Source organism: Mangifera indica, unplaced genomic scaffold, assembly GCF_011075055.1.
Source record: "Mangifera indica cultivar Alphonso unplaced genomic scaffold, CATAS_Mindica_2.1 Un_0105, whole genome shotgun sequence".
Lineage (NCBI taxonomy): Eukaryota > Viridiplantae > Streptophyta > Magnoliopsida > Sapindales > Anacardiaceae > Mangifera > Mangifera indica.
In genome coordinates, this window is record NW_025401197.1 from 44051 (window position 1) to 68727 (window position 24677).

The 24677-nt window shown below is 34.1% G+C and overlaps 4 protein-coding genes across 7 annotated transcripts; 2 read left to right on the top strand and 2 right to left on the bottom strand.

Moving 5' to 3' along the window:
- LOC123207805 (nucleobase-ascorbate transporter 6) lies at positions 1–5746 on the top strand. Of its 3 annotated transcripts, none has more exons than XM_044625284.1 (15): positions 1–378; positions 506–637; positions 1177–1274; positions 1367–1543; positions 1902–2002; positions 2172–2247; positions 2365–2424; positions 2600–2784; positions 3413–3509; positions 3942–4028; positions 4493–4551; positions 4650–4741; positions 4850–4927; positions 5014–5174; positions 5284–5746. In XM_044625284.1, the coding sequence occupies exons 2-15, from the start codon at positions 532–534 to the stop codon at positions 5500–5502; spliced, it is 1596 nt and encodes a 531-aa protein (XP_044481219.1). In that variant the 5' UTR covers positions 1–378; positions 506–531; the 3' UTR covers positions 5503–5746. The 3 variants fall into 3 exon arrangements, with proteins under 3 accessions (XP_044481219.1, XP_044481217.1, XP_044481218.1); XM_044625282.1 differs by having other exon boundaries at positions 1–374; XM_044625283.1 differs by having other exon boundaries at positions 1–360.
- A 4408-nt stretch (positions 5747–10154) lies between these two features.
- On the top strand, positions 10155–11350 carry LOC123207795. The gene is made up of 3 exons (XM_044625271.1): positions 10155–10644; positions 10722–10846; positions 10956–11350. Exons 1-3 carry the CDS (start codon positions 10305–10307, stop codon positions 11067–11069), a joined length of 579 nt encoding a protein of 192 aa, XP_044481206.1. The 5' UTR covers positions 10155–10304; the 3' UTR covers positions 11070–11350.
- A 3556-nt stretch (positions 11351–14906) lies between these two features.
- On the bottom strand, positions 14907–17486 carry LOC123207791 (LIM domain-containing protein WLIM1-like). 2 transcript variants are annotated; one of them, XM_044625266.1, is made up of 5 exons: positions 17208–17482; positions 16013–16109; positions 15875–15915; positions 15642–15728; positions 14907–15275 (listed from the first exon to the last, which is right to left on the bottom strand). In XM_044625266.1, exons 1-5 carry the CDS (start codon positions 17343–17345, stop codon positions 15069–15071), a joined length of 570 nt encoding a protein of 189 aa, XP_044481201.1. In that variant the 5' UTR covers positions 17346–17482; the 3' UTR covers positions 14907–15068. The 2 variants fall into 2 exon arrangements, with proteins under 2 accessions (XP_044481201.1, XP_044481202.1); XM_044625267.1 differs by lacking the exon at positions 15642–15728 and having other exon boundaries at positions 17208–17486.
- Positions 17487–20758: 3272 nt separating this feature from the next.
- Positions 20759–23169, bottom strand: LOC123207792 (succinate dehydrogenase subunit 7B, mitochondrial-like). The gene is made up of 4 exons (XM_044625268.1): positions 23010–23169; positions 22852–22920; positions 22418–22520; positions 20759–21025 (listed from the first exon to the last, which is right to left on the bottom strand). Exons 1-4 carry the CDS (start codon positions 23064–23066, stop codon positions 20952–20954), a joined length of 303 nt encoding a protein of 100 aa, XP_044481203.1. The 5' UTR covers positions 23067–23169; the 3' UTR covers positions 20759–20951.
- Positions 23170–24677: the final 1508 nt, after the last annotated feature.

Here is a 24677-nt window from a genome sequence, read left to right on the forward strand (position 1 = left end):
TTTACTTTATTTATAATCTTTTGTTTAGTTCTTCTCTCTGTTTTAAAATGAAACATTTTTTTGTTGTGCGGCATGATGATTTATTCAGAGTCTTGACTTTTATTGCAATTTCACTTATTTTTGCTTTGAAAGATTGTTGAAAACTTGAAAAGATACTTCTACTTGCTTCCCTTCAAACTTACTTTCTAATCAATTTCTAGTTTCACTTAACTGACTCTATTTTTTTTAATTCTCTCAGTAGCTGTATTTGTATATGACTATATCTATAAACCTCTCTAGCCTCGTCTGTGCAAGGGCACGCTACACTTTTATTTTCTTACTACTCTGACTCCATTATTCTCTCCTTCGCCGTTTTTCTGGGTACAGCTGTATATGTGGGTTGTTGTGTTTTCTTCGTTTTCTTGTCATTCTTTTGCTACCTGCTTCAACATTCAGGATCTGGGTTTTGCTCAGATTTGTGTTTTGTTTCCTCTTCTTAGCTGTTCTGGGTCTTTGTTTTTTGTAGTTTTAGAGGGGTGGAGAAGGAAGATCATGGCAGGCGGTGGCGGAGCAGCAAAAGCCGAAGAGCCACAACCACATCCTCCTAAGGATCAACTTCCCAACATTTCTTATTGCATTACTAGTCCTCCACCATGGCGTAAGTACTTTTCTCTATTTTTTTATGTTCTGTTCACTTGGATTATAGATTCTACTTTTTTGAGGTTTTGAGTATGTGTTTGATTTTTTTTTTTTAATTGGGAGAGTTTGTTTTGGTTTCTGAGTAAGATTATTCTGGATCCATTTGAGTAGATTCTAGGTAGTAAAGTTTTTGGTAACGCTAATTTGTTTAGGATATGTTCTTTCTCTATGTTGTTCTTTTAGCTGAAAGTAGCTTTCCTCCTTTTGAGTCTTCTCTACTTTTGGTATGCATCTCTTTTTCAAAAAGTTAATATTGTATTTGTCAAAATAAACCTCATTTTTCTTCTCACTTTTTGGATTCTAACTTTCAAAAATTTAAAAAGAATATTACTTCCCAGAATTTTTTTCGGTTATTATTTTGATTAAGTTGTAGTTCAGGGAAATTAAAGTTAACTTATAATTACAATATCTTACTGGAATTAATTATCTTAAAATGTTTGTAATTTATTAAATAACCTGTGCTCAGCTTATTGAAATTGTGTTGCATTTCTGATGCAGCTGAGGCTATTCTTCTTGGTTTTCAACATTACCTTGTGATGCTGGGGACGACAGTTCTCATTCCTACTGCGCTTGTACCCCAGATGGGAGGTGGAAATGTAAGGCCTGAGGACAATTAATTTAGAATGAGACAAAAGAGTCCTTTGATCTCAAGATATATCATGATTAATGCACATTTCTGTTCTTGTAGGAGGAGAAGGCTGATGTTATTCAGACTTTGCTCTTTGTTGCTGGTTTGAACACGTTACTGCAATCATTGTTTGGGACTCGACTACCAGCTGTTATGGGAGGGTCTTACACTTTTGTCCCTACAACAATTTCAATCATCCTTGCTGGTCGATTCAGTGACACTGCTGACCCTATTGAGGTTTTACCATCTCAACCAGTTACTGTTTATTAATGGTGCTTGTTTGCAATGATAAACTGTTTGTCAGTATTGCATAGATGTTGGCCTACATGAAATATGCGTAGTATAGAAGTATTAATGTCTGCAATTTATGCCTCCAAATTTCTTGTTGGCTAACATTCTGTTGGGGAATAACATTATCTCTTCAACCTAATTATGGGATAGTTTCAATCAGAAGTTCATATTAAAGAACCAATTAGAAAGAAAATGAAGTAGATATATAAACGGGAAGATATATTAAGCATTCTAACACCACATTGTTCTCGTTGAAGTTATTGCCTTTTAGATTGTAAACGTGACTTGCTCTGATGTTTTTCAGAAATTTAAGAGAACAATGAGGGCAATCCAGGGTTCTCTCATTGTTGCATCAACTCTTCAGATTGTACTAGGCTTCAGTGGGCTTTGGCGTAATGTTACAAGGTTAGTTGAGAATTCAAATTGATGCTAATAAATTAAAACAAGAATAGATAACTTAAAGATGTTTTTATTTTCTTGTTGGTGATTCTAATTATTTGTTTTGATATTCTGCTATGGGTGTTTTTCTTGTTAAAATTTTGAATGTGTTGCTAATTAGGCTTTCTATATTCAGGTTTCTAAGTCCACTTTCAGCTGTTCCTTTAGTTTCTCTAGTGGGTTTTGGGCTGTATGAGTTTGGTTTTCCGGGGGTAAGTCTTGTTTTACCCATTTGCTTTATCAAGGATGCACATCATCTGCCCATCCATACTCAAATACTCATAAAATTATCTAACCTGGAATGGCTGTTGTTTCTATATTTTGTTTAGGTTGCCAAATGCGTGGAGATTGGACTGCCTCAGCTTCTCCTTATAGTATTTATTTCTCAGGTATGTCCAACAACCTGTTACATGAAGTTTCTTGTTGAAATTGAATTATGTGTCATGGTAATAGGGTTCCCACTGCAATTTCCACCTCTAGGTCTTCACCTTAGTCTGGGCCACCTTATGTACTTTTTCTTTTTGTGATTCTATCTCTTTAACTAATTTTGTTCTTGTTTTGCAGTATTTGCCACATATCATAGGCCGAGGAAAAAATGTCTTTGATCGTTTTGCTGTAATTTTTTCTGTGGTGATTGTGTGGATCTATGCCCTTCTACTCACAGTGGGTGGGGCCTACAATCATGTTGGACCTAAGACCCAATTAAGCTGTCGAACTGATCGTGCAGGACTTATAGAAGCTGCTCCCTGGTAAATTGTCCTATATATGTTAAGCAGTTGGTTGCTTCAACATTTCTTTACTTGCATCATGATGTATTCATGTGTAATTGGTTGTGCTTATATTGTAAAACTATCCATGGTGTAACTATTAATCTCTGGCAATTTGTTATTGAATAATTAATGCTGTCAATGCCTAATTGCCAAACTTATTTTGTTAATTGATGTCAGAGCCAATAACTCAGCACTTTGACATCTTAAGTGAATGGAATCAGTCAAATTATGCGCTTGAGTTACTTAGATTTTGACACGATATAACAATACTGGCGTTAAATGGTCTATTTGAAAATATTCAGCTTAGATGATTTGTTTGAATTGGCTGATTCAGTGCAAATTAGAGGAGGGTTTTAATGTAATAGGTTCACATACCCTTCACGGAATTATGAACTGTTGAGTATTTTCTATTGCAAGTATTGGCAGTAATCACTGCCCTTTAATTGTTCTATACCATGTACATCTTGTTAAATTTGTAACCTAGAGTATAATTTGTACTTCTGGAAATAAATTTTTTAACAAGCCTTTGTGTGCAGTATCAGAATGTGATGTGGATTGAGTGTGACTTATTATTTCTTGATTCCTTACTGTTATTATGATTTTTCAGGATAAGAGTTCCATATCCCTTCCAATGGGGTGCACCTTCATTTGATGCTGGTGAAGCCTTTGCCATGATGATGGCCTCATTTGTTGCTCTTGTAGAGGTTTGTTTGCTCGTTTGTCTTTTTGCTGTGCTCTTCCCCTTTTTCTTATTTGCTTCTAGATTGAGGATTAAAATGCTTTATACTTAATGCCTTTGTTTATGCTGTTATTGGCATTCTTTCTTTCGGCCCTAGTTTTTATTTCGGCCGCTAAACCTAGTTGACTAGTAAAACAGATTTGTTGTTAATAATTTGGAAAAGCTCATTTCTGCGGATTAAGGTAACATAGAATCTATAGGAAAATGATTGAAACAAAATTTTTCATAATTTTTTATCCTATAGGCTTCATTAATTATTATTCTTTTGGTTGTCTATATTGCATTCTGAACATGCATTTTAGCTTGCTTGATTGATTTTTTGTGGGATAAATTAATAAAATGTTATTTTGTTTATAGAAGTATACTCATTCTTATATACATCCAATGATTTAAACAGTCCACTGGTGCTTTCATTGTGGTGGCAAGATATGCGAGTGCAACTCCATTGCCACCTTCAGTTCTCAGCCGTGGTGTGGGTTGGCAGGTAATTGAAAAGGCTTGTCTCTTCTACTTGTTTTTTGAGGTGAACAATACATTCATTTAAGGGCTGGTTTGGTCCTGGTTTATAGGGATAGTTTATTTTTTTCAGGTGATTTATTTCATAACTGTATCATTGTTGAGGCTCTTGCATGCAAGTTAATATTTCCTCTTCATATTTTCCTGTCCTTTTGGAACACATCATTAAACTTAAAAAAAAAAATTGATTCTCTGATTCTAGCTGCCTCTTTTAACACCACATTGGTTGATTAGACAAAAGGAAACATGACTGAAAAATGTAAATCAAAACTGATAAGCTGTGGCTGAAATCATGTTAAGTATATGATAGAAATTTAAATGCATAATTCCTGGAGTGGGCAGCTTTCTCCTTGTAACTGCTTGATGGTCTTATAGTTAAGGTGACAATTACATTCTTATTATTAATGAATTAATATTTTGTTTCTTCTTTAGGGAGTCGGCATTTTGTTGTCAGGATTATTTGGGACTGTGAATGGAACTTCAGTATCTGTGTAAGTTATTGCCGGGCCTACCTTTATACCGGATAAACATTCTATGTTGATAAATCTGAAAATCTAGATTCATGTTAACCTAAATTGTTTACATGCAGAGAGAATGCTGGTCTTTTGGCCTTAACAAGAGTTGGAAGCCGAAGGGTTGTCCAAATATCTGCTGGCTTCATGATTTTCTTCTCTGTTCTTGGTAAGTTGATTTAGTAAATACTGATTTTATCAAAGGTTGGAAATATCATTGGCCATTCTTTTAAAGTATTTTGTTCATTTGATCGGTTCATTTATCGTTATCTTGTAGGGAAATTTGGAGCAATATTTGCTTCAATACCAGGCCCCATTGTTGCAGCTTTGTATTGCCTGTTCTTTGCTTACGTGGGTATGTATGATTAACAAGAGCTCTGTAAATCTCGTCTTATTTAGTGGTCTCATGAGCAAAAATTTCGTTCCGTTATGCGATTGCAGGTGCTGGAGGCCTTAGCTTCCTTCAGTTCTGCAACCTCAATAGCTTTCGAACAAAGTTCATACTAGGCTTCTCTATATTCATTGGTTTGTCTGTGCCACAGTACTTCAACGAGTACACCGCCACTAATGGTTATGGTCCAGTGCACACAAATGCAAGATGGGTATGCATAAAGTTTATCAATCCCTTGATCTTAATTGAGCCTTTAATCAAATTTTTTGCATTGCTGGTTTGTGCTTTATTGATGTAATCCTCATTCTCTTATTTGGCAGTTCAACGACATTGTAAATGTTCCTTTCTCATCGGAACCATTTGTTGCGGGTATCGTAGCATTTTTCCTGGATAACACACTTCATAAAAAGGAAGTTGCAATCAGGAAAGACAGGGGAAAACATTGGTGGGACAAGTTTCGATCCTTCAAGGGCGATTCTAGGAGTGAAGAATTCTATTCCCTGCCTTTTAATTTAAACAAATATTTCCCATCTGTGTGATGGAGACAGCACTAAGTTCTAAGTTGGTCTTAGCAAATCCTGAAAGTTTCTAAATCTCTGTGTGGAATTATTAAATATCATTATGTTGTTTCCTGTGAAATCTAATCACACGCTATATAGAAGTAAAGGATAGTTTGCTTCTCTATAGATGTCCCAGAACATTTGTTGAATTGTTCTTTCTCTGTAAATCCACTGCAGGACGAGGAATTGAGTTAACAATGAAGCAGTTGTGCTTTTTTGGTTCGATTGGTTTCTATATTTGCTTTTATAGATTCAATTCCAGCATATGCACATTTATCATTTCATGAGCCTCAGATACTTTGGAGGCATGCTAGAATTCCTCTTCAGGTTTACATTATGAAAATTTCATGGGCCTCAAATACTGTGGAGGTATACCAGAATTCTTCATCAGGTTTACATTATGAAAATTTCAAGAACTTTTTAGAAATGAAAAGCTTTAAATCCAGCAGAAGCCCTTTGAAGTTTGAAACAAGCATTATGTTTAGAAATCCGAGGGCACAGAAGTGGAATTGTCATCAAAGTTAGGACACGGTTGTCCCACTTTAGAACTTACAAGAGAAATGTTACAAAACTATTTTCCTTAAAACTTGAACCTAAAAATCTTCCAGTAACATCATTTTATACGTGCCCTTGTATAGTTAAATCAAAGGCAAACACTCTTGAGGCCTTTAATATGCACATTCTCCTTTTTGATCCTGATATATTGAAGTGAATTTTGAACTCATAGTCTCGTGTTTGAACATCACTGTTTTTGACACATAAGAGACCCCTTTGCACTTTGTAAATACCTCTTTGACAATTACACTATTTAATTCTCACTAATTTTGGGATGACTATCATAAACAAAATAATTTATTTACAGGAGAAAACCCTCTGCAAATCTACTAAAAAGGTAATAAGGACAAATATATATTAAATGGCAAAGAAGTTATTCTTGACCCCCTGGTGTCAAATTTTGCGGTTCGTTTTAGTGATTGCTTCTGTGTTGCTGGAAAAAAGAAAAGAATAGCTGGGCACGACGTCTGCAAAAAGCAGCTTTACGTAGAGATGCTCGGATGCTCCATTTCGTAGTAAAGTCCCTTCCAGGACCCATTGGATAATAAAAATAAACATAGATGATGTAATATCACTCACTTTATACATAGTTGGCAACAACTGCTCAGACTCAGAGATTGCTTAGAATCTGAAAACCATTATGCGATTTTGGTCTTACAAAGATCTCAACAACCAGATTGTTGTCGTTCCAACTGAATAAAAATTGTCGCATACTTGAGACCCTTATTTAACTAACACAGCACTCTCTTAATTTTTTACTTCTTCATCTACCTGCTTGTTGCCCTGAGAGAAATAAGATGACAAAAATTGGAATTCTGTTGAACTCTCAAACCTCATTTTTTGGTATTTGTCAGGTAGAATTGGTACACAAAAGCTGAAAGAAACAAAACCCATTTCCACCCAAGAAACCTAAAAATACTCAAGATGTTGTTTGGTGGGTATTTTGAATTCATTAATGGCAAATGCAGTGAAAATGGGACATCCCAGTATCGTCCCCACCCACTTTATTCCAAGAAAAGGAAGAGAAGTTCAATGATACCCACTAGTTCTATAAATTAAATCAAAGCGTAAAAAATGGAAAAAAGTTAAGACTTTTCACGTTCATATTTTGCACCTAAGTATGTACAATTTGTACATAAGATGTTCAGATCTTTCATATAATAGTTAATCCATAGAGTCCCCACTTTTAATTCGTATATTGCACCAAAGAAAATGAACCCATTTGAGGTGGGAAGCTATCATAACACTAACTATGTTTTCTTCTTCACATGGCTTGCACAGACTTCTCTATAATTTGCTTTCTGGGATTTGGCCACTCAAATTAGGGTTTTCTTAGTGGGAAAAGGAACCCCTTTTAATATATGCAATCTTCAATTGTCACAGGTCTCAAGTAGACTCATATTAAAAAGGATTTGAAAAAAGAGTCAAAAGTTGCATGACCTTGAAAGATTACCGGGCTTGTTTTTGAATCAATGGAAATAGTAGATGGTTCTGATTGGGCATGTGCTTGGCTTCATCATAGATAAAGCAGATGGTTCTGATTGTAATTAACAATAATAAAATGTTAAAACTTAGGGAATAAAAAGAGAATAATATGATATGAGGATGGTATAATCATGATTCAGGCCGTCGATGAAGTAATTAATGGGTCAAAGCTGTCATGAATATTAATACATGGCATGTGTCTGGGCTCTAAGTGATTGAGAAATCTCAACCCTTTCAACTAAAAAAAAGGAACCCAAAAAGTGAAAAAGGGTTACTTTTGTATAATTTTTTGTGGGTTTATATATATTACTTATTTATGCTTTGGTGTAGGGAAAAAAATTAGAGGGACCATATATATATAAATATGAATTGTGAGTGATGAGATTGAAAGACAGGGCACTTGATCTGGATGAAAAATTATGAATTGATTGTTCCCAGTTTTGGCAACCAAGCATGGAACCTTGTTGATGGTCCCCATATGTCAACAATGATAATGGTTAAAAGCACAAGAGATAAGTCAATAGTGTAGATAAGAAGTGAAGAATCCCTCTCATTCTCATGCCCTAAATTATTTTATTTACCTGTCATTTTTTGCCTTTTACAAAAAAAAAAAATAAATAAAGTTACTTACATGCCTTTAAAATTTAGTCAAATGTGTGAAGATCTAAGGGAAATTGTAACAAATCAAAGGTTTGGTATTCAGGCATGGAGAGAAAATAAAAAACTGGAGAGTAAATAAAGAGTTCAACTATGCTTGAGTGTTGAAGCAAGTGCATGCGTTCAAGGCGATTGCTATAAGGTCTATACAATGCAAGTTTGCTAGCCAAAACCCTCACAACCTTCTTCTCGACTTGATATGACATGATAACAAATGTGACAAATTTGATAAGATAAATTACTAAAGGATATTTTATGTTGGGGTGCTATGAATAGTGATAGTGATGTCGACAAGGGGGGATGGTGTAGGTTCTGATGGTAACGTGATAGTAATCTCTATAAATCTCTAAGTGGTGCTGGGTAATGAAAGGGTAATTTTAATTTCAAATAAGAACATTTTTATCTTAATAATCATATAACTAAGGTAAAACAATGAGAATGAAAGTTTATTATTATTATTTTAGTTGAATATAAGGTATAATCCAATTATCTTATATATTATCTAACTAATAAATAACATATTACATTGAACCAAATATATTCTCGAAATTAAAAGCCAAATGACTTTTCCCACCTAAGGTTTGGTGTAAACTCAATTTTTTATTTGTTAATTATCAAAAATCAAAATACCTATCCATATGTTAAATTTCACTGTTATTGTCAAGAGTAAAATTGTTATTTAATAAAAATATTTGAAAAAATTATAAATGTATCACACTGTCCTCTTAAATTTAAAAACTAACAATTTTCCCTCACCTTCCCCTCAACCAAAGTTTGAAAATGACTATTTTCCTCATAGGGTTTGCATTTTCTCTTTTGCCACTTCTCCGATGACTGAAACTGACCAACCTCCTCCCTCCCATATCTTGGACAAGGGTGAATTGTTGGTTGACAAGGTCAATCGATGATTTGTCAATAAGGATCAATAAGGTTTGGTACAGGAATTTCATTGATGAATTGTTGGTTGATGATTTGTCCTCGTCCGAGAGATAGGAGAATGGAGGTTGATCAGCTCCGGACGCCAAAGAAGTAGCAAAAGAAAAGTGCAAACTCTATGGGGGAAATAGTCTTTTTTTAGGGGAAGATAGAGGAAAATTATTAATTTTTAAATTGAGGAGGAAATATGATGAATTTATAATTTTTTAAAATATTTTTATTAAATAATTGTTTTTATCTTTGATAATAACAGTGAAATTTAATAAAAAGATGAATATTTAAATTTTTTATAATTAATGGGTGGAAAATTAGGTTTGCCACCAAACCTTGGGTGGAAAATAGTCAGTTGGCCGAAATTAAATCATCCAAACCCTAAAGATTTAAGATTATGTATACTTAAATGGTATCTGGAGTGAAATAAAGTATTTTGAAATGGAAAAAAAAGGGAAGATTGGATGCGCCATTAAAAACATAAAAAAAAGAGATGTCTCACACGCGACATCCACTTATTACGTGTTGTTTGTGGCGTTTCTTTCACCTCACAAAATTTCATGCATCGTTGGGTTCGGTTCGGTGGCCACCACGAAACGTCTCTTTGCTCAGCCTGGCCCACCTCATCCCCTCTCCCACTCCCCTCACGCTCTCCCAAGAGCGTGCCACCCAAATAGGGACATCGATATTGTTACCGTCTTTTCCTCTTTTATAAATTCTAACTTCATACCAATGAAAACGAAATTGATTAATGTTGTGTGCTTGTGTTTCACATCATAATGAGTGCGAGTAGGGTAAAGCATCGTTGGCAAAACAACAGTTTACAAACAGTCGAAGAATTAAACTGAATTGGGAAATCTAACGGCGAGTAACGGCTGATGGAGGTTTGGGTCCGTATTCTGTAACGTAAGTTAGGACAACCAATCACAGCTCACCACGTCATTTCATATCTCGATTAACTTCCTATATCACCCTCTCGTCACTTTGAAAGCATATTTATAACCCATTTGAAAGCTGGTGGGTGGCTATAAAGAGACTGTTGCATACATCAGCTTTCTCTCTCTTTCTCTTTCTCTCGCTCATTTCGATATATTCTTTCTTCTTCTTCTTCTTCTTCTACCAGTTTGAGTGTTAAGGTAGAAGAAGGAAGACTGGAAATGGGGAACTGTCAGGCCATTGATACAGCAACGCTTGTGATACAACATCCATGTGGGAAAGTTGATAAATTGTATTGGCCTGTGAATGCTGGTGAGATTATGAGGATGAACCCTGGTCACTATGTAGCTCTTCTCATCTCCACCACCTTGTGCCCAGCAAATAGTAATACTGATGGATGTCCCAACAACACCAGCGCCACTGCCATCGCCACCGCCACCGTCGCCCCCACAACCAACAATAGCAACAATGGGAATTCTGTTCGGTTGACAAGGATTAAGCTTCTTCGTCCAACTGATACTCTCGCTCTTGGACAAGTTTACAGACTCATCTCTACTCAAGGTTTGTGGGTAGATTTTTATTTTGTTTTTGTTTTGATGTAGTTGAGTTTGATTTGAGATGCCTATTTGTGGGTTTAGATGTTATGAAAGGGCTGTGGGCAAAGAAGCATGCAAAGATGCACAAGAACAAGCCAGAATTACCTGAAAAGCCAGAGAGGGTACATGAGAAGCCAAAAAGATCCGAACTTGACAAAGATCATCAGGTGAATTCCTTCAAACAATTATTATTCTTACTCCATCTCTACATTAGATGATCTAGTTCTGCAGTTGAAACTTGTTTTTCTAACTAAATGACTAATTCTATCTGTTCAGGTGAAGAAATATGAAAGAAACCGACCAAGAACAACATCATCAACCAACACAGCTGCAGCCAAATCAAGAACATGGCAACCCTCATTACAAAGCATCTCCGAAGCTGGAAGCTAATGGATTCTGTCTTCCTAAAACTGAGTAAGAGGCTGTTGAAGAGCCAGAAACTCCAACACCACACAAATCCAGCCTTGTTAAACCTGTTAAAGTCACAAAACAACAAGTGGGTACTTTGCCAAGGAAGCAAAAAAATTCATCGAGTGCGGAATCTGAGTAATGCGTAATACTTGTACAGAAAATAGTGATCGATATCCAAAGTATGTAATCATCAAGTGCTCTTGTGTTTATGTAGTTGGAGTTTCTCCAAAAACAAATTTATGATTTTGGTTGTTATTATACTCTAGTTATGCTATGTGCTTGATAAATCCAATCTTGGCAACAATTAAGAGGTTCTCAAACCAAGTAAAAGAAAGAAATGATCATTTTCTCAGGCTCCAAACACCACTATTTTGACCAATAATACCCTGCGACTGTATTACTGATTTCTCATGCGTAAAATAAACAAGATATTTTAGCATTATGGCCTAAGAACATAATCAAAAGTGGGTCAGATTTTGTTTCAGGCATATAAACATAGATCTGGTATGTTCATGCCAAGGACAGATGGGCCACCTGGCCACCACTATACAAGGAACGGGAATTCTAATCATTGCTTTGCAAGACTGGAAAGATTTTTACTTGGTTCCAACTATTATAATTAATTGATTATGGAAAATTAAGCAGAATAAAATGATGATGTCCCTGGAACTTTCACCTGCTAGATTGGAACCAACCCAAATTTAATTTTAATTTTGTTAATCGATTTCCTGTTTGAACAAGATTCAAAGAGCCCATGATAGGTAATTTAGATGGCAATAGAGAGAGTTTCATCAATAAGAGTCCCAGACAGTGATTTTTTATATTAAAATCTTAATTTACTTGATATAAAAGTTGATATAAAAATTATAGAACCAATTATTAACTCTAAAATTTTACTTATCTAATATAATCAGTTCGATCTGAAGTAACGGTCCCGTTCTGCCCTGGAAGTATTCTGTTTACACTTCTTTCACCCTTAAGCATCAGTCCCTGCTAGCCTAAGTAGGCCATGTCATGAGAAGTCAACTATAAAACAATTCATTTCACAGTAGTTCCACTTCAGCTGAAGAATCCTGAACTGATTATTTGTTAACCTCAATTATTAATTGTTTAGTAGAGGGAATAAACATAGTTTAAGGCATAATCGAAGATTGGAGATTATATTTATTCCCTTAATTAAGATACAAATATGGCTTCAATACATAGAATGGATGATTGCAACCAACTGTATTCTGAACTTACAAAATTATGTACACATATAAGGAACAAACCTACAAGAAATAGAGAAAGAGCAGAAGAATCGAGCAGTACAAGCTGCTAAAAATAACCAAGAAACAAAAAGGGTTTAAACTTCAAAGGCAGCTGAAATTTTAGTCGAAACAACGAATTTTCAGGTCAATTTGCTCGCTGAAAAAAAAGAGCTTAAATACCTAGACAGGGCGAATCAGATCATAATACCTATATTAAGTTTCAACAATACTCCTTTATAACCAAAACTAAGAATATGTGAACCCAAGAATCCATAGATGGGCAAACAGTTACACTTTACAAGTGGGCCATCGAATTTTGGCCATTATATACCAAATCTTTATAGCATGATATAAAATTTGTCTCTATTCCTAACAACCACTAGATGTGTAACAATACTAATGAATGAATGAATGATAGTGCAATGAAATAAGGATGTTGGCATCAACTGTAGCTGATTGACATTTCTGCACCCAATCTTCTCACATGGCAGGACCTGAACTTCCCCAATAAATGCCTGAGAATTTAAGCTTTCAAACAAGGGTGGGTGATAATGGGTGCCTAGAACTTTAAAGTCCAGAGGGCTACGTCCAATTTTCTGACCACAAAAAACTTATCCGGATTATTTTCACCAAAATGGATTTGCTGTCAATGTAGGCTCAGCTTTCAAAGCACTCCAAGGAGTGATATTTTGACTGATTTGAACAATGACCTTACGCAACTTGCATTTGCTTGCATTCAAAGTTTGAAGGGATTGTTAGCTACCAATAATCATTGCAGAAAGGAACACCTTCCTTCTTTGAAAGCTTGAATCTTTCTGACTTATTATTGCTCTTGTATCTCTACATCAAACTTTTGAGATGGCTTAAGAGCTTAATGAGAATGATTTATTGGTCTTACATATTTGACTATTCCATACAATGAACCAGGCTCAGCACTCATGAACCCTAAAGAAATTGGTGACTTAATGATTGACATTCTTGATGAATTATGCAAGAATAAGCTAAGCTTGAAGCTTCCATTAACATTGTCAAGTTACATGGGCATCTCTCAATTTCATTGCCCACAATTGAATCTGGCTCATACCCAGTTACAAGCAACAGGCCCGTGAACATTTTCTTTCTCCATAGATCGATAATCTTACCATGAACAAGAAGTGATCCCGAATATTAAATTACATTAGTCCAATGCAATAAATACTGAAACTTCCAAGATTAGAATTTGTGTGAAAAGGTGAAAGGACACTCAAGACTTTTGAAAATTTTCTATAAGCAGTAATCTGATTCTGATTAGGTTGGTAAGAAATTAGAAGGATAATGATCAAAGTTAGGTTCTTGAGTGAGAGGTAAATTGGGAATGATTGTATGAGATTTACAGTTAATATAATAATTTGGGTGGTTGGTCTGGACAGACAAACTTTGGTTAGTTGATAGAATTGACGTCAATGAGAAACCTAATTTACTGTTAAAGCATGCAATACTACTATGATTAGAATTTCAACAGAGCAAAATATATCTAACTCTCTGGAAAAAGAAAAATTCCATTTTCACACTTTTTTTTTTTTGTAAATATAAATCTATTCTTGGACAAAACATTATTATTTGCTATGATAGACTGACTTACTTGGCGGTCAATATTTTTTTTTTTTTTGTGTAAAATAAGAAATCCTTATTTGGATCGGGTAATAAAATTTGACTCTAATAATCAATTTTATAATAATTATATTTGAAAAATCAAAAGTTCAATTCCAATATATTATGAATAGATTTCAAACTCATATTCTCATATTTAAACAATCTCAATCTTTGTCACTCAAAGCTACCCTGATTAAAACTTTATCAATCAATACAAACCATTAAACAATATGTAACATCTTGATTCATCAATAGAAAAGAGAATTGTTATGTGATAACACTTTTCGATATATAATTGGGTGTTATATTTTTTTTTATTCAAAATTATTTAATTGTATAATAACATATTATTTATATACTTAAAAAGTGTATGCATATATCTTTATAAATGGATTGATCAACAAGTTCCATACAATGATGTCCAAACATTTCGACATATAACTCCACGGCTACTGTAGGTATGATCAGGTCGACCCACAAAATTTTGGCCTTCTGAGCTGACTTACATTGGGCTTGGCTCTCAAGCATGTGCAAAATATGCCGTAGCAGATGAAATTTTTTTAGTTGATATAAATGAAAGGACTGTTGATGCTTTCAGAAAGATATGGACAACTAAGAATCTTGACACACAATACAACTACTAACTGAAGGAGATAAAAGAAAAGTGAGAAAGGCAAGCAGCATCTTAACTGTAAGAAAGGCACCAAGGATGAAAAATATGGCTAACAATGAACAAAGATGACTCTATTTTAAAAAAAAAATAATAATAATAATAACCAGATCATGCTTGAAACATTTAAGCACACAGAAACCATGTTATGGCTATCCACATTATTCATGTTAAAAACTGAACAACCAACTCCTTTAAACATTTGTCAATTCTGAGCTCACCACACAAAATTGCAGTAAAAAAACAAAACTCCTCTACCAAACATTTGTTTGCAATGACATATGACATATATAAATATATTTAAAAAAATAAAATAGCATAGCTGTTCTTGTACGCTTAAACAGTTGAACCCGACTCTTGCTTGGAAACTCACTATCCAACCAAATACAGATTCTCACATTAAAACAAGAAAATTTCACAGTATCACTAGGCTGTTGCGTTCTCAGTCACCCCTTTAACCTGTTCATGGTTGTCAAGTTGGCTGAAGTTACCCTTCTGCTTGAAGAGTTGATTGTGGTGATGCCTACAATAAAGCCGATGCTCATGTGCGACATAATTTGAAGGACTAATCACACAGCCACCATGGGTACACCTGAAACAGGCTTTGTGGTATGATATGCCATCGACTGCCACCTATAATATGCAGTAATCGGGTATGTAACGCAGTGAAAACAAAATCTTTAATAACTAGTATATAACAAAATCATTTAATTTAACAGAGAAATTTCAAATCAGAAGTGATCCTCTTTATGAAAGATTAAGTGATTCTGTTCATGCATTTCAAGAGAGCATAACTAAATTTACTTGCATAAATCTAAGAGAGGACAATATTCTTACAAAATTTAAATTAATATATATAAATAGTCCAGAAAATAAAAGTCCATTCTGAAGATACAAAGGAAATAGGATGTATCTTATACACCAATTATAAAATCAACTACGAAAGTGAACTGCTCAAACAAAGTTACCTATGGCTCTTATAACAGTTGCTACTCTTACCTTTTCAATTGGGTAAACAGTCTTCTTACAAGCAAAACATTTCTCCTGAGTTCCAGCAAACATACTGGAGACTCTGCTATTTGTTACCTGAAAATTTCCACTCACCACGAGAACAACATACAATGGCCATAATAGATTTTAATTAACAGGGCATAGACTAAAATTAACACAAAGTTCCAATAAAACTTATAAGAACAAAAAAGCAGAATCAGAAAACTGAATTCTCTGGGTACCTGATCAGCAGATCTTTCAACCCTATTAGTTTTTGGAGTCCCTAGAACAGGAAGAAAGAAACCTGTAAATAATCTTAAACACGCAGATAATAGATTAGGTGAATATCCCAAACAATAAAATCAGTAACAATTAAGCACCTTCAAAACTCTTATCCAAGCTTCCAGTCATCTTAAACAGCTGATCAAAGTGAGGCTTGCAATACAAAACGCCCTCAAAGGAGGAATAATTGAACAGCTGCATTGTTGTAGAAGAAGATGAGAAGTGAAGGTGAATAGGGAAAATTGATACCATCTATAGAATATTCACACATTAGCCCTTCGGTTTATGAAACTCCCACAAACTTCTCAATATTAAAATATCTAGTTAAATAACACTCAAACCTTCAAGTTTGAAAAAGCAACACCATTTTGCAAAAATTTACTGTAAGTCCCTGTGAGTACCTCATTATTATCTGTATGGAAGCCATGATATCTTGTTCTTACCTTTTGTCTCTTCCTCCTACCTCACTCCCTCAAGGCTCAAAATAATTAAAAGCAGATAGAACTAATTCAATTTTGGAATTTATTTAAGTCCTCAAATTGTTTACATTTCTATCCATACTCTGAACTTACATGATTCTCAGGAAATTTCAAAAATTTCCTGTCAACAAATGAATCCAAATTCTTAACAGTGAAAACGCCTCCTATGTTTACTTATTCCTATGGTTATCATCCAATGGAAGTGTTGAAACATTTGAGAAAGTAGAACAAAATAACTGATTTGCATAATCATTTATGCAGAAATATGATATGCATCGCCCTACAATTGAGCCAAAAAGCACAGGGCTGTTCAAAAGGTATATATTAAATTTATATAATAAAAAAGGACCATTAAACGAGTATCAAATCCTCTTATAATTGAAAATGTGTCAAGGATTTTCTGACTAATTTAATTGGTCTATCATCAACCAAGAGGACACAAAATTTGAAATATCCCAAGGATCTCGACAAAGGTGCGGGCCACATCAAAATTACTCAATCTAAGCCATTGAAGCAAGCAAACCATATATGTAATTGTACACTTAAACACGAGAAGATCGTAGTTTAACCAAGCCTTAATTTCCATGTGAATCATCATCGGATTCAACTCATGATTATCATCATCTATAAATATAAAAATCCAAACTTCCAACACTGAACAACGAAACAAAAACATGATATACATATATTTTTTTTCTGATAAGTAAACATGATCAAACAAAAGGAAAGAAAACAAAACCAACATCAAATTCAAATGCCTCGAATGTAAAACCATATGTGAGTTTATAAGAGAGTGAGAGTTAGTTTGAATCACCTTGAGCGTACTCTTACAGTGGTGGCATCTAAAACAAGCCTTGTGATAGACTTTGTTATCAGCAGTAAGCTGATCAACCAAATACACAGTCTTCTCACAAGCCTTGCACTTCTGGGTTGTTCCTCCAAAACTTGCCATCTCAGATCTTCCTTCTTCCTCACAAAATTCTCTCTTTTAACGAGACAACAAATATGAACACGCAGACACTTTAAAACTATGTTCTGATAAGAAGGAGCGCAACTGCGTCTTATCAATACAACTCTCCTCTTCAAATTTTGTTTTTCGAAGCCCCGGAAGTGGTCAGTGTTGAATTAAACTATGGCCAATCACAAGCGCCTAGCTGTCTCAACCAGGGACATTTTGGTACATTTAAGCTGTTTGAAATTACCATGCTGCCCCACAATGAAACGTGTCAGTTGCCTACTTGTTGGAGTAGATTAATATCTTTTCACCAAAATAGTTGAAACGAGTCACAGATTCGGACATATTGCTGTTTTTTTTCGCATCTGAGTTTTATCCTAATATGCTCTATAATTTATTTTATTAATGACTTTATTTTTTAATGATAATATTATATATTAATTAAAAAAACTTAAAATCAAATTAAATATTATAAATTTAAAATAAACTCAAATCCAATTTTAATTTCACCTTTTGAATGTAATTATAATTAGAGATTAATAATGTAGATTGTTAGTATTAGGGATAACAACAAGGAAAGACAAGGAGGAGATCTCAATCTCTATCTTTGTTTCTGTAGAGGATATCAATCTCCATTTCTAATTTGTTTATGTTATAGAGATGAAAATGATTCTTTATCCCCTTCTTTTGAAGAAAAACCCTATCCCTATCTCTTCCTCGTCTCTATAGAGAAAAATTTCTTCTTTGTACCTGCAAAGAAAAATATTCTCCTTATACTCTTTAAATACAACATAAATATATTAAATAACAAAATTAAGTAAAAGTAAAACAATTTCATTATTTCAAATGTTATAAATATAATGCATTAACCATTTTGATATATACAATAAAAACCTAAATAAATTAAAAAAATATAAATAATCTAAAACTACATGTTAGTATTTTAAATAAATATATTAATATAAGGAGACGAGAACTGACGCAGGGTGGGGCAGCGAGAGAATACATGTATCTTCGTCTTCGACCTGTCTCCTATTGTAAGAAATTTTTTCCATTCTCATTCTAATCATTTTCCCTGTTTTTATTAAAAAAATTATTCTTTATTAGGGTTAGAGGGAATTGAAATCCCTAAAGTCGCGTTAAAATTACCGTAGCAAGTTAATGTAAAGCTTTGGATGGGATGGCTTGGGTTTGGTAATACAGTTCTTTATTTTGAATTAGCCAAACGACTATGTTCCACCTAGAATTTTCAAAGTTTCTCCCATTAACTATAAAAATACCGTTTACCCACCCATGAGTAGTTAAAATTAATGGTAATAAAGGTAAAATCATCATTTTATATTTAATATTAAAAATAAACTTAAATATGATTTCATTCCCCACCCCCAAATTTAAAAAACTAACTTTTCTCCCATAAGCCAAGTTTGAAAAGATCACATCTCCCCCCCTAGGGTTTAGTTTCCAAAACCCTTCACTTTCTCCGGCGCCATCGTCGACCGTCTCTCCCTCCCGACTGTTTTTCTTCCACCGACGGCCTGCCTCAACTTCACTCTAACCCATCTGATGTCGTCTCATTTTCGTCTGAGAAGAGAAATCATCTTTCCAGATGACAAAGACAAGATCAATCAATCTCGTCTTCATCGTCTAAGAAGACGATCATTTTCTCAAACGAAGACGAAATGACTCGTCTTCATCTGGGAAGACGATCGTCTTCCCAAATGACGAAGACGAGACGACGTCGAATAGGTTGGGATGGAGTTGAGGAGGGTTGTCGGTGGAAAAGAAACTGTTGAGAGGGAGGACTGCCGGCAATGGCGCTGGAGAAAGTGAAGGGGTTTGGAAACTAAACCCTAGGGGGGAAAATATGATCTTTTCAAACTTGACTTATGGAAGAAATGTTAGTTTTAAAACTTTTAGGGGGGAAATGAGATTAAATTTTTAGGAGTTAAGATTCTGTTAAATTTAACCGATCATGGGTAGATAAACAATATTTTCATAGTTAATAGGGAAACTTTAAAAATTCAATATACTTTGGGTGGAACATATTAGTTTGGGTGGAATATAGTCGTTTGGCCTTTTGAATATAATTTTGTCATTACTTATTTTTTATTATATGAAATTTTTTATTTAAAAAAAATCTGTCTGACAGATAGAATGCGTGCACGATCCATCCAACAACTCTTTTCAATTTTTTTTAAAATAAAAAACCTCCGGCTAACTTCCTCCTTTTTCTTTTTGCTCTTCTCAATCCAAAATGATACTTTAATTTTGATTTTCAACAAAGATTACTGAATAAAAGAAGAAGAGTTTTCAAGTAAAATTAAAAAAAAAGGAGAAAATCAATGTTGACAGATGGAGGACGATATTAAATATTCGATTAGAGTGGGACTAAAGCAGAATCAATACCTTTTAAAAACGTTTTCATTCAAGTGTTTTTGTGACTAACTTTTGAACCCCAAAGCTGAAGTGGGTCTTAAATTAATCCCCAACTAATTCTTAATGTCTAGTGAGTTACAAAAGAGACCCAGCAATTGGTTGGACTTGGACCAAATTTATTGAATTTAATGCCTAAAAGAGCACGTTGAAATGGGGACCGGCAGCCGTCGTGAATATTGCACTTATTTATTCATGTTGGGCGGCCAAAATTTTAGTCTAAATATTTTGTGCCAAATGGAATTTAGCTGTCCTTATTCAATTTTCAAATTTTTTAGTACTCAAGTTAAGCCTTTGCCTGTGCGCTATTAATGTGCCGAACCCACTAAAATGAAACACGAGCCCATATTGAAAGGCTTGTGGTTGACTTCAACTGCCAGCAATGTAGCTATTATAAAGGCAGAGAATATAAATGAAGAGTGATGTTAATGAACTCCCACGGGTTTTAATTCATAAATTTTGTCCTCCATTAAAATGCTGACTCTGTTGATAATGAATCCACAAACCAGGATCTGGCAGAGAAGGCGTCACTAGCTTTGCATTGAGGACTTTTCAAGGCTCTTTAACATCTAATTTTCTTTCTATTATTTCATGTTATTTTTATTGTTACAATGCAGAATTTGAAGTTTCTTTTTCAATGTTACATTATTTTACAATATAGTGTGGCCTTTGATGAGATAAATTAGATCATTTTCTCAATAAAATTGAGTGTCATAGTTTCACTTTCATGGTGGTTGATACATTCTTATCTCAGGTGCAGCTGAAATCAACCTGAATAATCATATCGAAATTTAAATACAAATTCAAATATTGACAATTTTGTCATCATTTAAAGAAGGAATGGGGCTTTTTTACCTTGATTCAAAATTATATACAGAGGGCTTCCTTTGTGCCATTTATGGCCCAAAACATTTAAAATCCAGGCAATTTTGACAAGATGCACCAGGCCCTCAATGCAGAATGCTTGAACACATCAATTGAAATTATAAGTTATTTTCATGAAAGGTGGGAATCAAGATGTGATTAGCAGAACATCAAGCTTTTTATGACATATTTGTTCAACTTATTTTAACAATTAGGCCAAAATCAAAGGTGGCCTATGATTGTTGTCAACCAAATTAAAAAAAAAAAAAAAAAACGACTCCAGCAAAGACACACTATCACAAAATTTCAGTTGCCAGTCCCTGTCTGTTTCCGAGCTTCTTCTCGCATAACTGCTCTGACATAAATTTCATAGCAACATCCTGAAACAAACACACAACAGTTGACAAAAGCTCCCGCAAACAAGCTTGTCTTATTTAAAAAACATATTGATCCAAAATTATAATAATAGATAACCCATCTGATTGAAGAAAGATAACTGCTTTTGGACAGCTCTTAGGACACGGAGCAGCTCAAGTTCAAGAGGAAATACAATTTTCAGGCAAAATTACACAAAAGCAACTGAAACACTAAAAAGCATTTTCTTGCACAGGAATTGGCAAAATAATGGTATGGGCATTACAGCAGGTTCTAGTTAGAATAAGATGTGGGTTAATTCAAGACAGGAAATCAATCACATAGAATATGAATGCACATATGCATGTGTTAGTAGGCTTTGCAAGCAACCAAGATCTCAAATACAAATAACTGGAATATTTTCTGTCTTCAGCCAACTTGGGCTGCAGAGCCATTAGTTTACAATCTGTAGTGGAGACTATTTTCCAACTGTAACAAAATAAGAATCTCCTCTGCTGCAACAAAATTCCAAAACCATTGACTTGGTTGATTTTATAGCTACCTTCTTTTTGGGGGGAAATAAGAACAAAAGAATTTGACTTGAATTTATTTTGAATTTGAGGTCATCAATTCCTAAAATAGATTTTCTAGAGAAATAGTATAAACAACTTTGCAGAGTTTTAGAGAAGACACTTTGCATCAGAGAAGATGACAACTAGGAGTCAATGAAGTATGGAGTAAGAACTCTACACAGACAAATGACATAATACCAAGAAGATATCAGAGTATATAATTGCCAAACTTTCCCCTGTTCATCAAGGTTAGAAAGATGGACTTCAAGAGGCATTATCAGCAATTTCAGCACATTCAGCAACATAAGCTCGGAAGCATCTATTATACTGTAGACATTGTAATTACAAAACCTTTTATTATTCACAAAGTCAGTATATTAGTTATCTGGATATCCTATTATTCAAACCAAACTAATGTAATTAAACTCCACAAAGCAAAAAAAGTTCTATTGCCCAGGATTAACTTAGTAGCAGTGCCTAGGATTACAAGGTCTAAACTATCCAAGAATAGCACTATCATGAAAAAACGAAAATAAAGTGTTACATATCCAAGATCAAAGTCTTTCAAATTTATATACATATTAGAAAATGAATCTAAAATCTGTTTTACCATTCAATAACCCAATATTGTTTATTTCTACGCTGTAGATTTATAGACACCTAATGTCAACCATATCCCCAAAATCAGAACAAATGGTTATACACATTACACGGTCCATATTCAAAAATATATTAAACCACATTATAGAGACATATACTTGGTTGTTGTGAAACTATTCATGCTATCTTACTAAACTACACTCATAAACCATTTCATCCATGACATACAACAGACACCAAGCATACCTGCTGCAACAACAATTGTGAGAACATCCCCAAGTCTTTTCACCCGTCGAGCACCATCTTTATTCGATTTGTATTTCTTGAGAATTGGGTCTTCCGCCAGCAGCTGCAAGGTATCCAACTCAAAATCAAATGACATATAAATAACCCTAGTATAAACAAATTAACTAGGAAATACAGTACCCATCTTCAGAACTTCAAACTACTTCAATTACATAAAAATAAAAGCGTAAAAATCCATCCTTCTTGGGATTCCAAAACAAGATCCAGACATGAAAACTAAAGCAAATTCTCAACTTTCTAATAAATACGAATCTATCTACTATTCACCTAATTTTTACCCACAAAAATCAGTTTAATCGTCAAGCAGCTACAGAAAGTGTAAAATAGACAACCTAATGAAGATAAATTAAAATCAAAATTGAAGAGTATCTCACGGCTTTCTCACGAGCCCCTGGTTCAACGTGCAACCTACGACGCGACAGAGAAACCGGATCTTCCGTCTTCTGATTAACAGTTCAGTGCAAAACGAATCTTAGCTACAACAAATCAAACAAGATCCATTTAACAAAAAAAAAAAAACACTTAAACAGACCTGGAAATGAGATCGTAAGGCCGCAGCTATTGAGCTCTTGTTAGATAAGAACGCCATAATCACAACACGACACGCCGATTCACACAGCACAAGAAGTATTCAAGTTCCGAGTGAAAGTACAAATTTCCCAACCGGCCTGGGTAGCAAGGTTAAATACCGGAGTTTCATGGCGGCCGGTGGCCCCCATATTTTAATAAATTTTCTTAGTGCCCAGTTTTTTCTTTTCAGAAAAATCCCATTTTACACCAAAGGTCTGAGAAAAGGAAACCAACACCCACATGTACTAAACTTTTTTTTTTCTATGGAAGGGAATGGACTTTTAATGGACTTAATTTTTTGAATTTCATATTAAAATGACTAAACTTTTACTATTTTTTACTAAGGATTTCAATTAATTACTCTACTTTCAAAATAAAACAACCAAAAAAAAAAAAAACAAACAATGTTAACTATATTTATTCAATATATTTAATAAAAGGTTCTAAAAGTTTAATCGAAATTTAATCTACTTAATTGACAAAAACAAAATTCTATTTCTCTATTGAAAAATGTGACAATTTTGATATGTTTAAATATTATTATCTTATTTAAGAAATTAATTCTTATCTTTAAAAATTTTTGAATTATAATCTTCACCTAAAATGTAATTATACCATCACATACTCTAAGAATTACCATATTACAGTTATTTTTTATTTTTTTATAAAATTATCTTATTATCATTGAAAGAAAAAGAATATTTAAGTGGGTAGCAATTCCTGTGGATAGAGGTTTCTTTTCAAAGAATAAAATGAAACTCTAACATATGGGGATTGACTTGCAGGTTTTAAAACCTGTAAGTCTAAAATTATAATCTTCAAAATTTTATGGGTTATGTTAAATCTTTGGAAAGATAATTTTTTTAAGGCCAAAGGACTATTTCCCACCCAAAGTATGCGCTTTTCTCAAGTTTTCTCTCATTAATTTTGAAAATACCATTTACCCACCTATAAGGTGTTAAATTTAACGGAACCTTAACTTCTGGAAAATTTATCTCATTTTCCCACCTAAAATTTTAAAAGCTAATAATTTTTCTTAACCTAATTTTAAAAAACAATGTTTTCCCTCTTAGGGTTTTCAATTTTTCAGAGTTAGTTTTTTGATGCAGTTTCTTTCTCTCCTGCGACCTCCAGACAACTCCTGTTCCTCTGCGGCGCAACCTCCTTCCTGCGATTATGCTAGGCACAGTCGTCGACGACAATTCGCAGGACAATCGTCGAAAGGAGGCCGCGTCGGAGAGGAAGAGGAGTCGCCTGAAAGGAAGAAACGGTGCCGAAGAACTAACTTAGAAAATTGAAAACCCTAGGGGGGGAAATGCAATTTTTTAAAGCTTAGGTTGGGAGAAATTGTTAGTTTTTAGGGTTTAGAGGGAAAAATAAAATAAAATTTAAATTTATTTTAAATAATACAGATAAAATGATTATTTTATCCTTGAAACGGTTAATTTTAACCGGTCACAGGTGGGTAAATAGTTTTTTCAAAGTTAATAGGGGGAAACTTGGGGGAACGCATACTTTGGGTGGGAAATAGTCCTTTGGCCTTTTTTTAAATGATCTTTTAAGGTTTTTTTTTTTTTAAACCAGAAGTACAGTCTTTGTTGGAGGAAGGGGATAGTATAAGAATTAAATG

Bases quoted from the DNA above. Each gene is read 5' to 3' on its own strand.
- LOC123207805 (XM_044625284.1), top strand. From the start codon at position 532: ATGGCAGGCGGTGGCGGAGCAGCAAAAGCCGAAGAGCCACAACCACAT. The intron at 1,544-1,901 runs GTTTTACCATCT...GATGTTTTTCAG, and splicing joins ACACTGCTGACCCTATTGAG to AAATTTAAGAGAACAATGAG. The intron at 2,785-3,412 runs GTAAATTGTCCT...ATGATTTTTCAG, and splicing joins CTTATAGAAGCTGCTCCCTG to GATAAGAGTTCCATATCCCT.
- LOC123207795 (XM_044625271.1), top strand. From the start codon at position 10,305: ATGGGGAACTGTCAGGCCATTGATACAGCAACGCTTGTGATACAACAT. The intron at 10,645-10,721 runs GTTTGTGGGTAG...TTGTGGGTTTAG, and splicing joins CAGACTCATCTCTACTCAAG to ATGTTATGAAAGGGCTGTGG. The intron at 10,847-10,955 runs GTGAATTCCTTC...CTATCTGTTCAG, and splicing joins AACTTGACAAAGATCATCAG to GTGAAGAAATATGAAAGAAA.
- LOC123207791 (XM_044625266.1), bottom strand. From the start codon at position 17,345: ATGGCAAGTTTTGGAGGAACAACCCAGAAGTGCAAGGCTTGTGAGAAG. The intron at 15,916-16,012 runs GTGCTTAATTGT...TTCCTGTTCTAG, and splicing joins CTTGGATAAGAGTTTTGAAG to GGACTCCAAAAACTAATAGG. The intron at 15,276-15,641 runs GTAAGAGTAGCA...TGCATATTATAG, and splicing joins CTGTTTACCCAATTGAAAAG to GTGGCAGTCGATGGCATATC.
- LOC123207792 (XM_044625268.1), bottom strand. From the start codon at position 23,066: ATGGCGTTCTTATCTAACAAGAGCTCAATAGCTGCGGCCTTACGATCT. The intron at 22,921-23,009 runs GTCTGTTTAAGT...ACTGTTAATCAG, and splicing joins CCTTACGATCTCATTTCCAG to AAGACGGAAGATCCGGTTTC. The intron at 22,521-22,851 runs GTGAGATACTCT...GATACCTTGCAG, and splicing joins CAGGGGCTCGTGAGAAAGCC to CTGCTGGCGGAAGACCCAAT.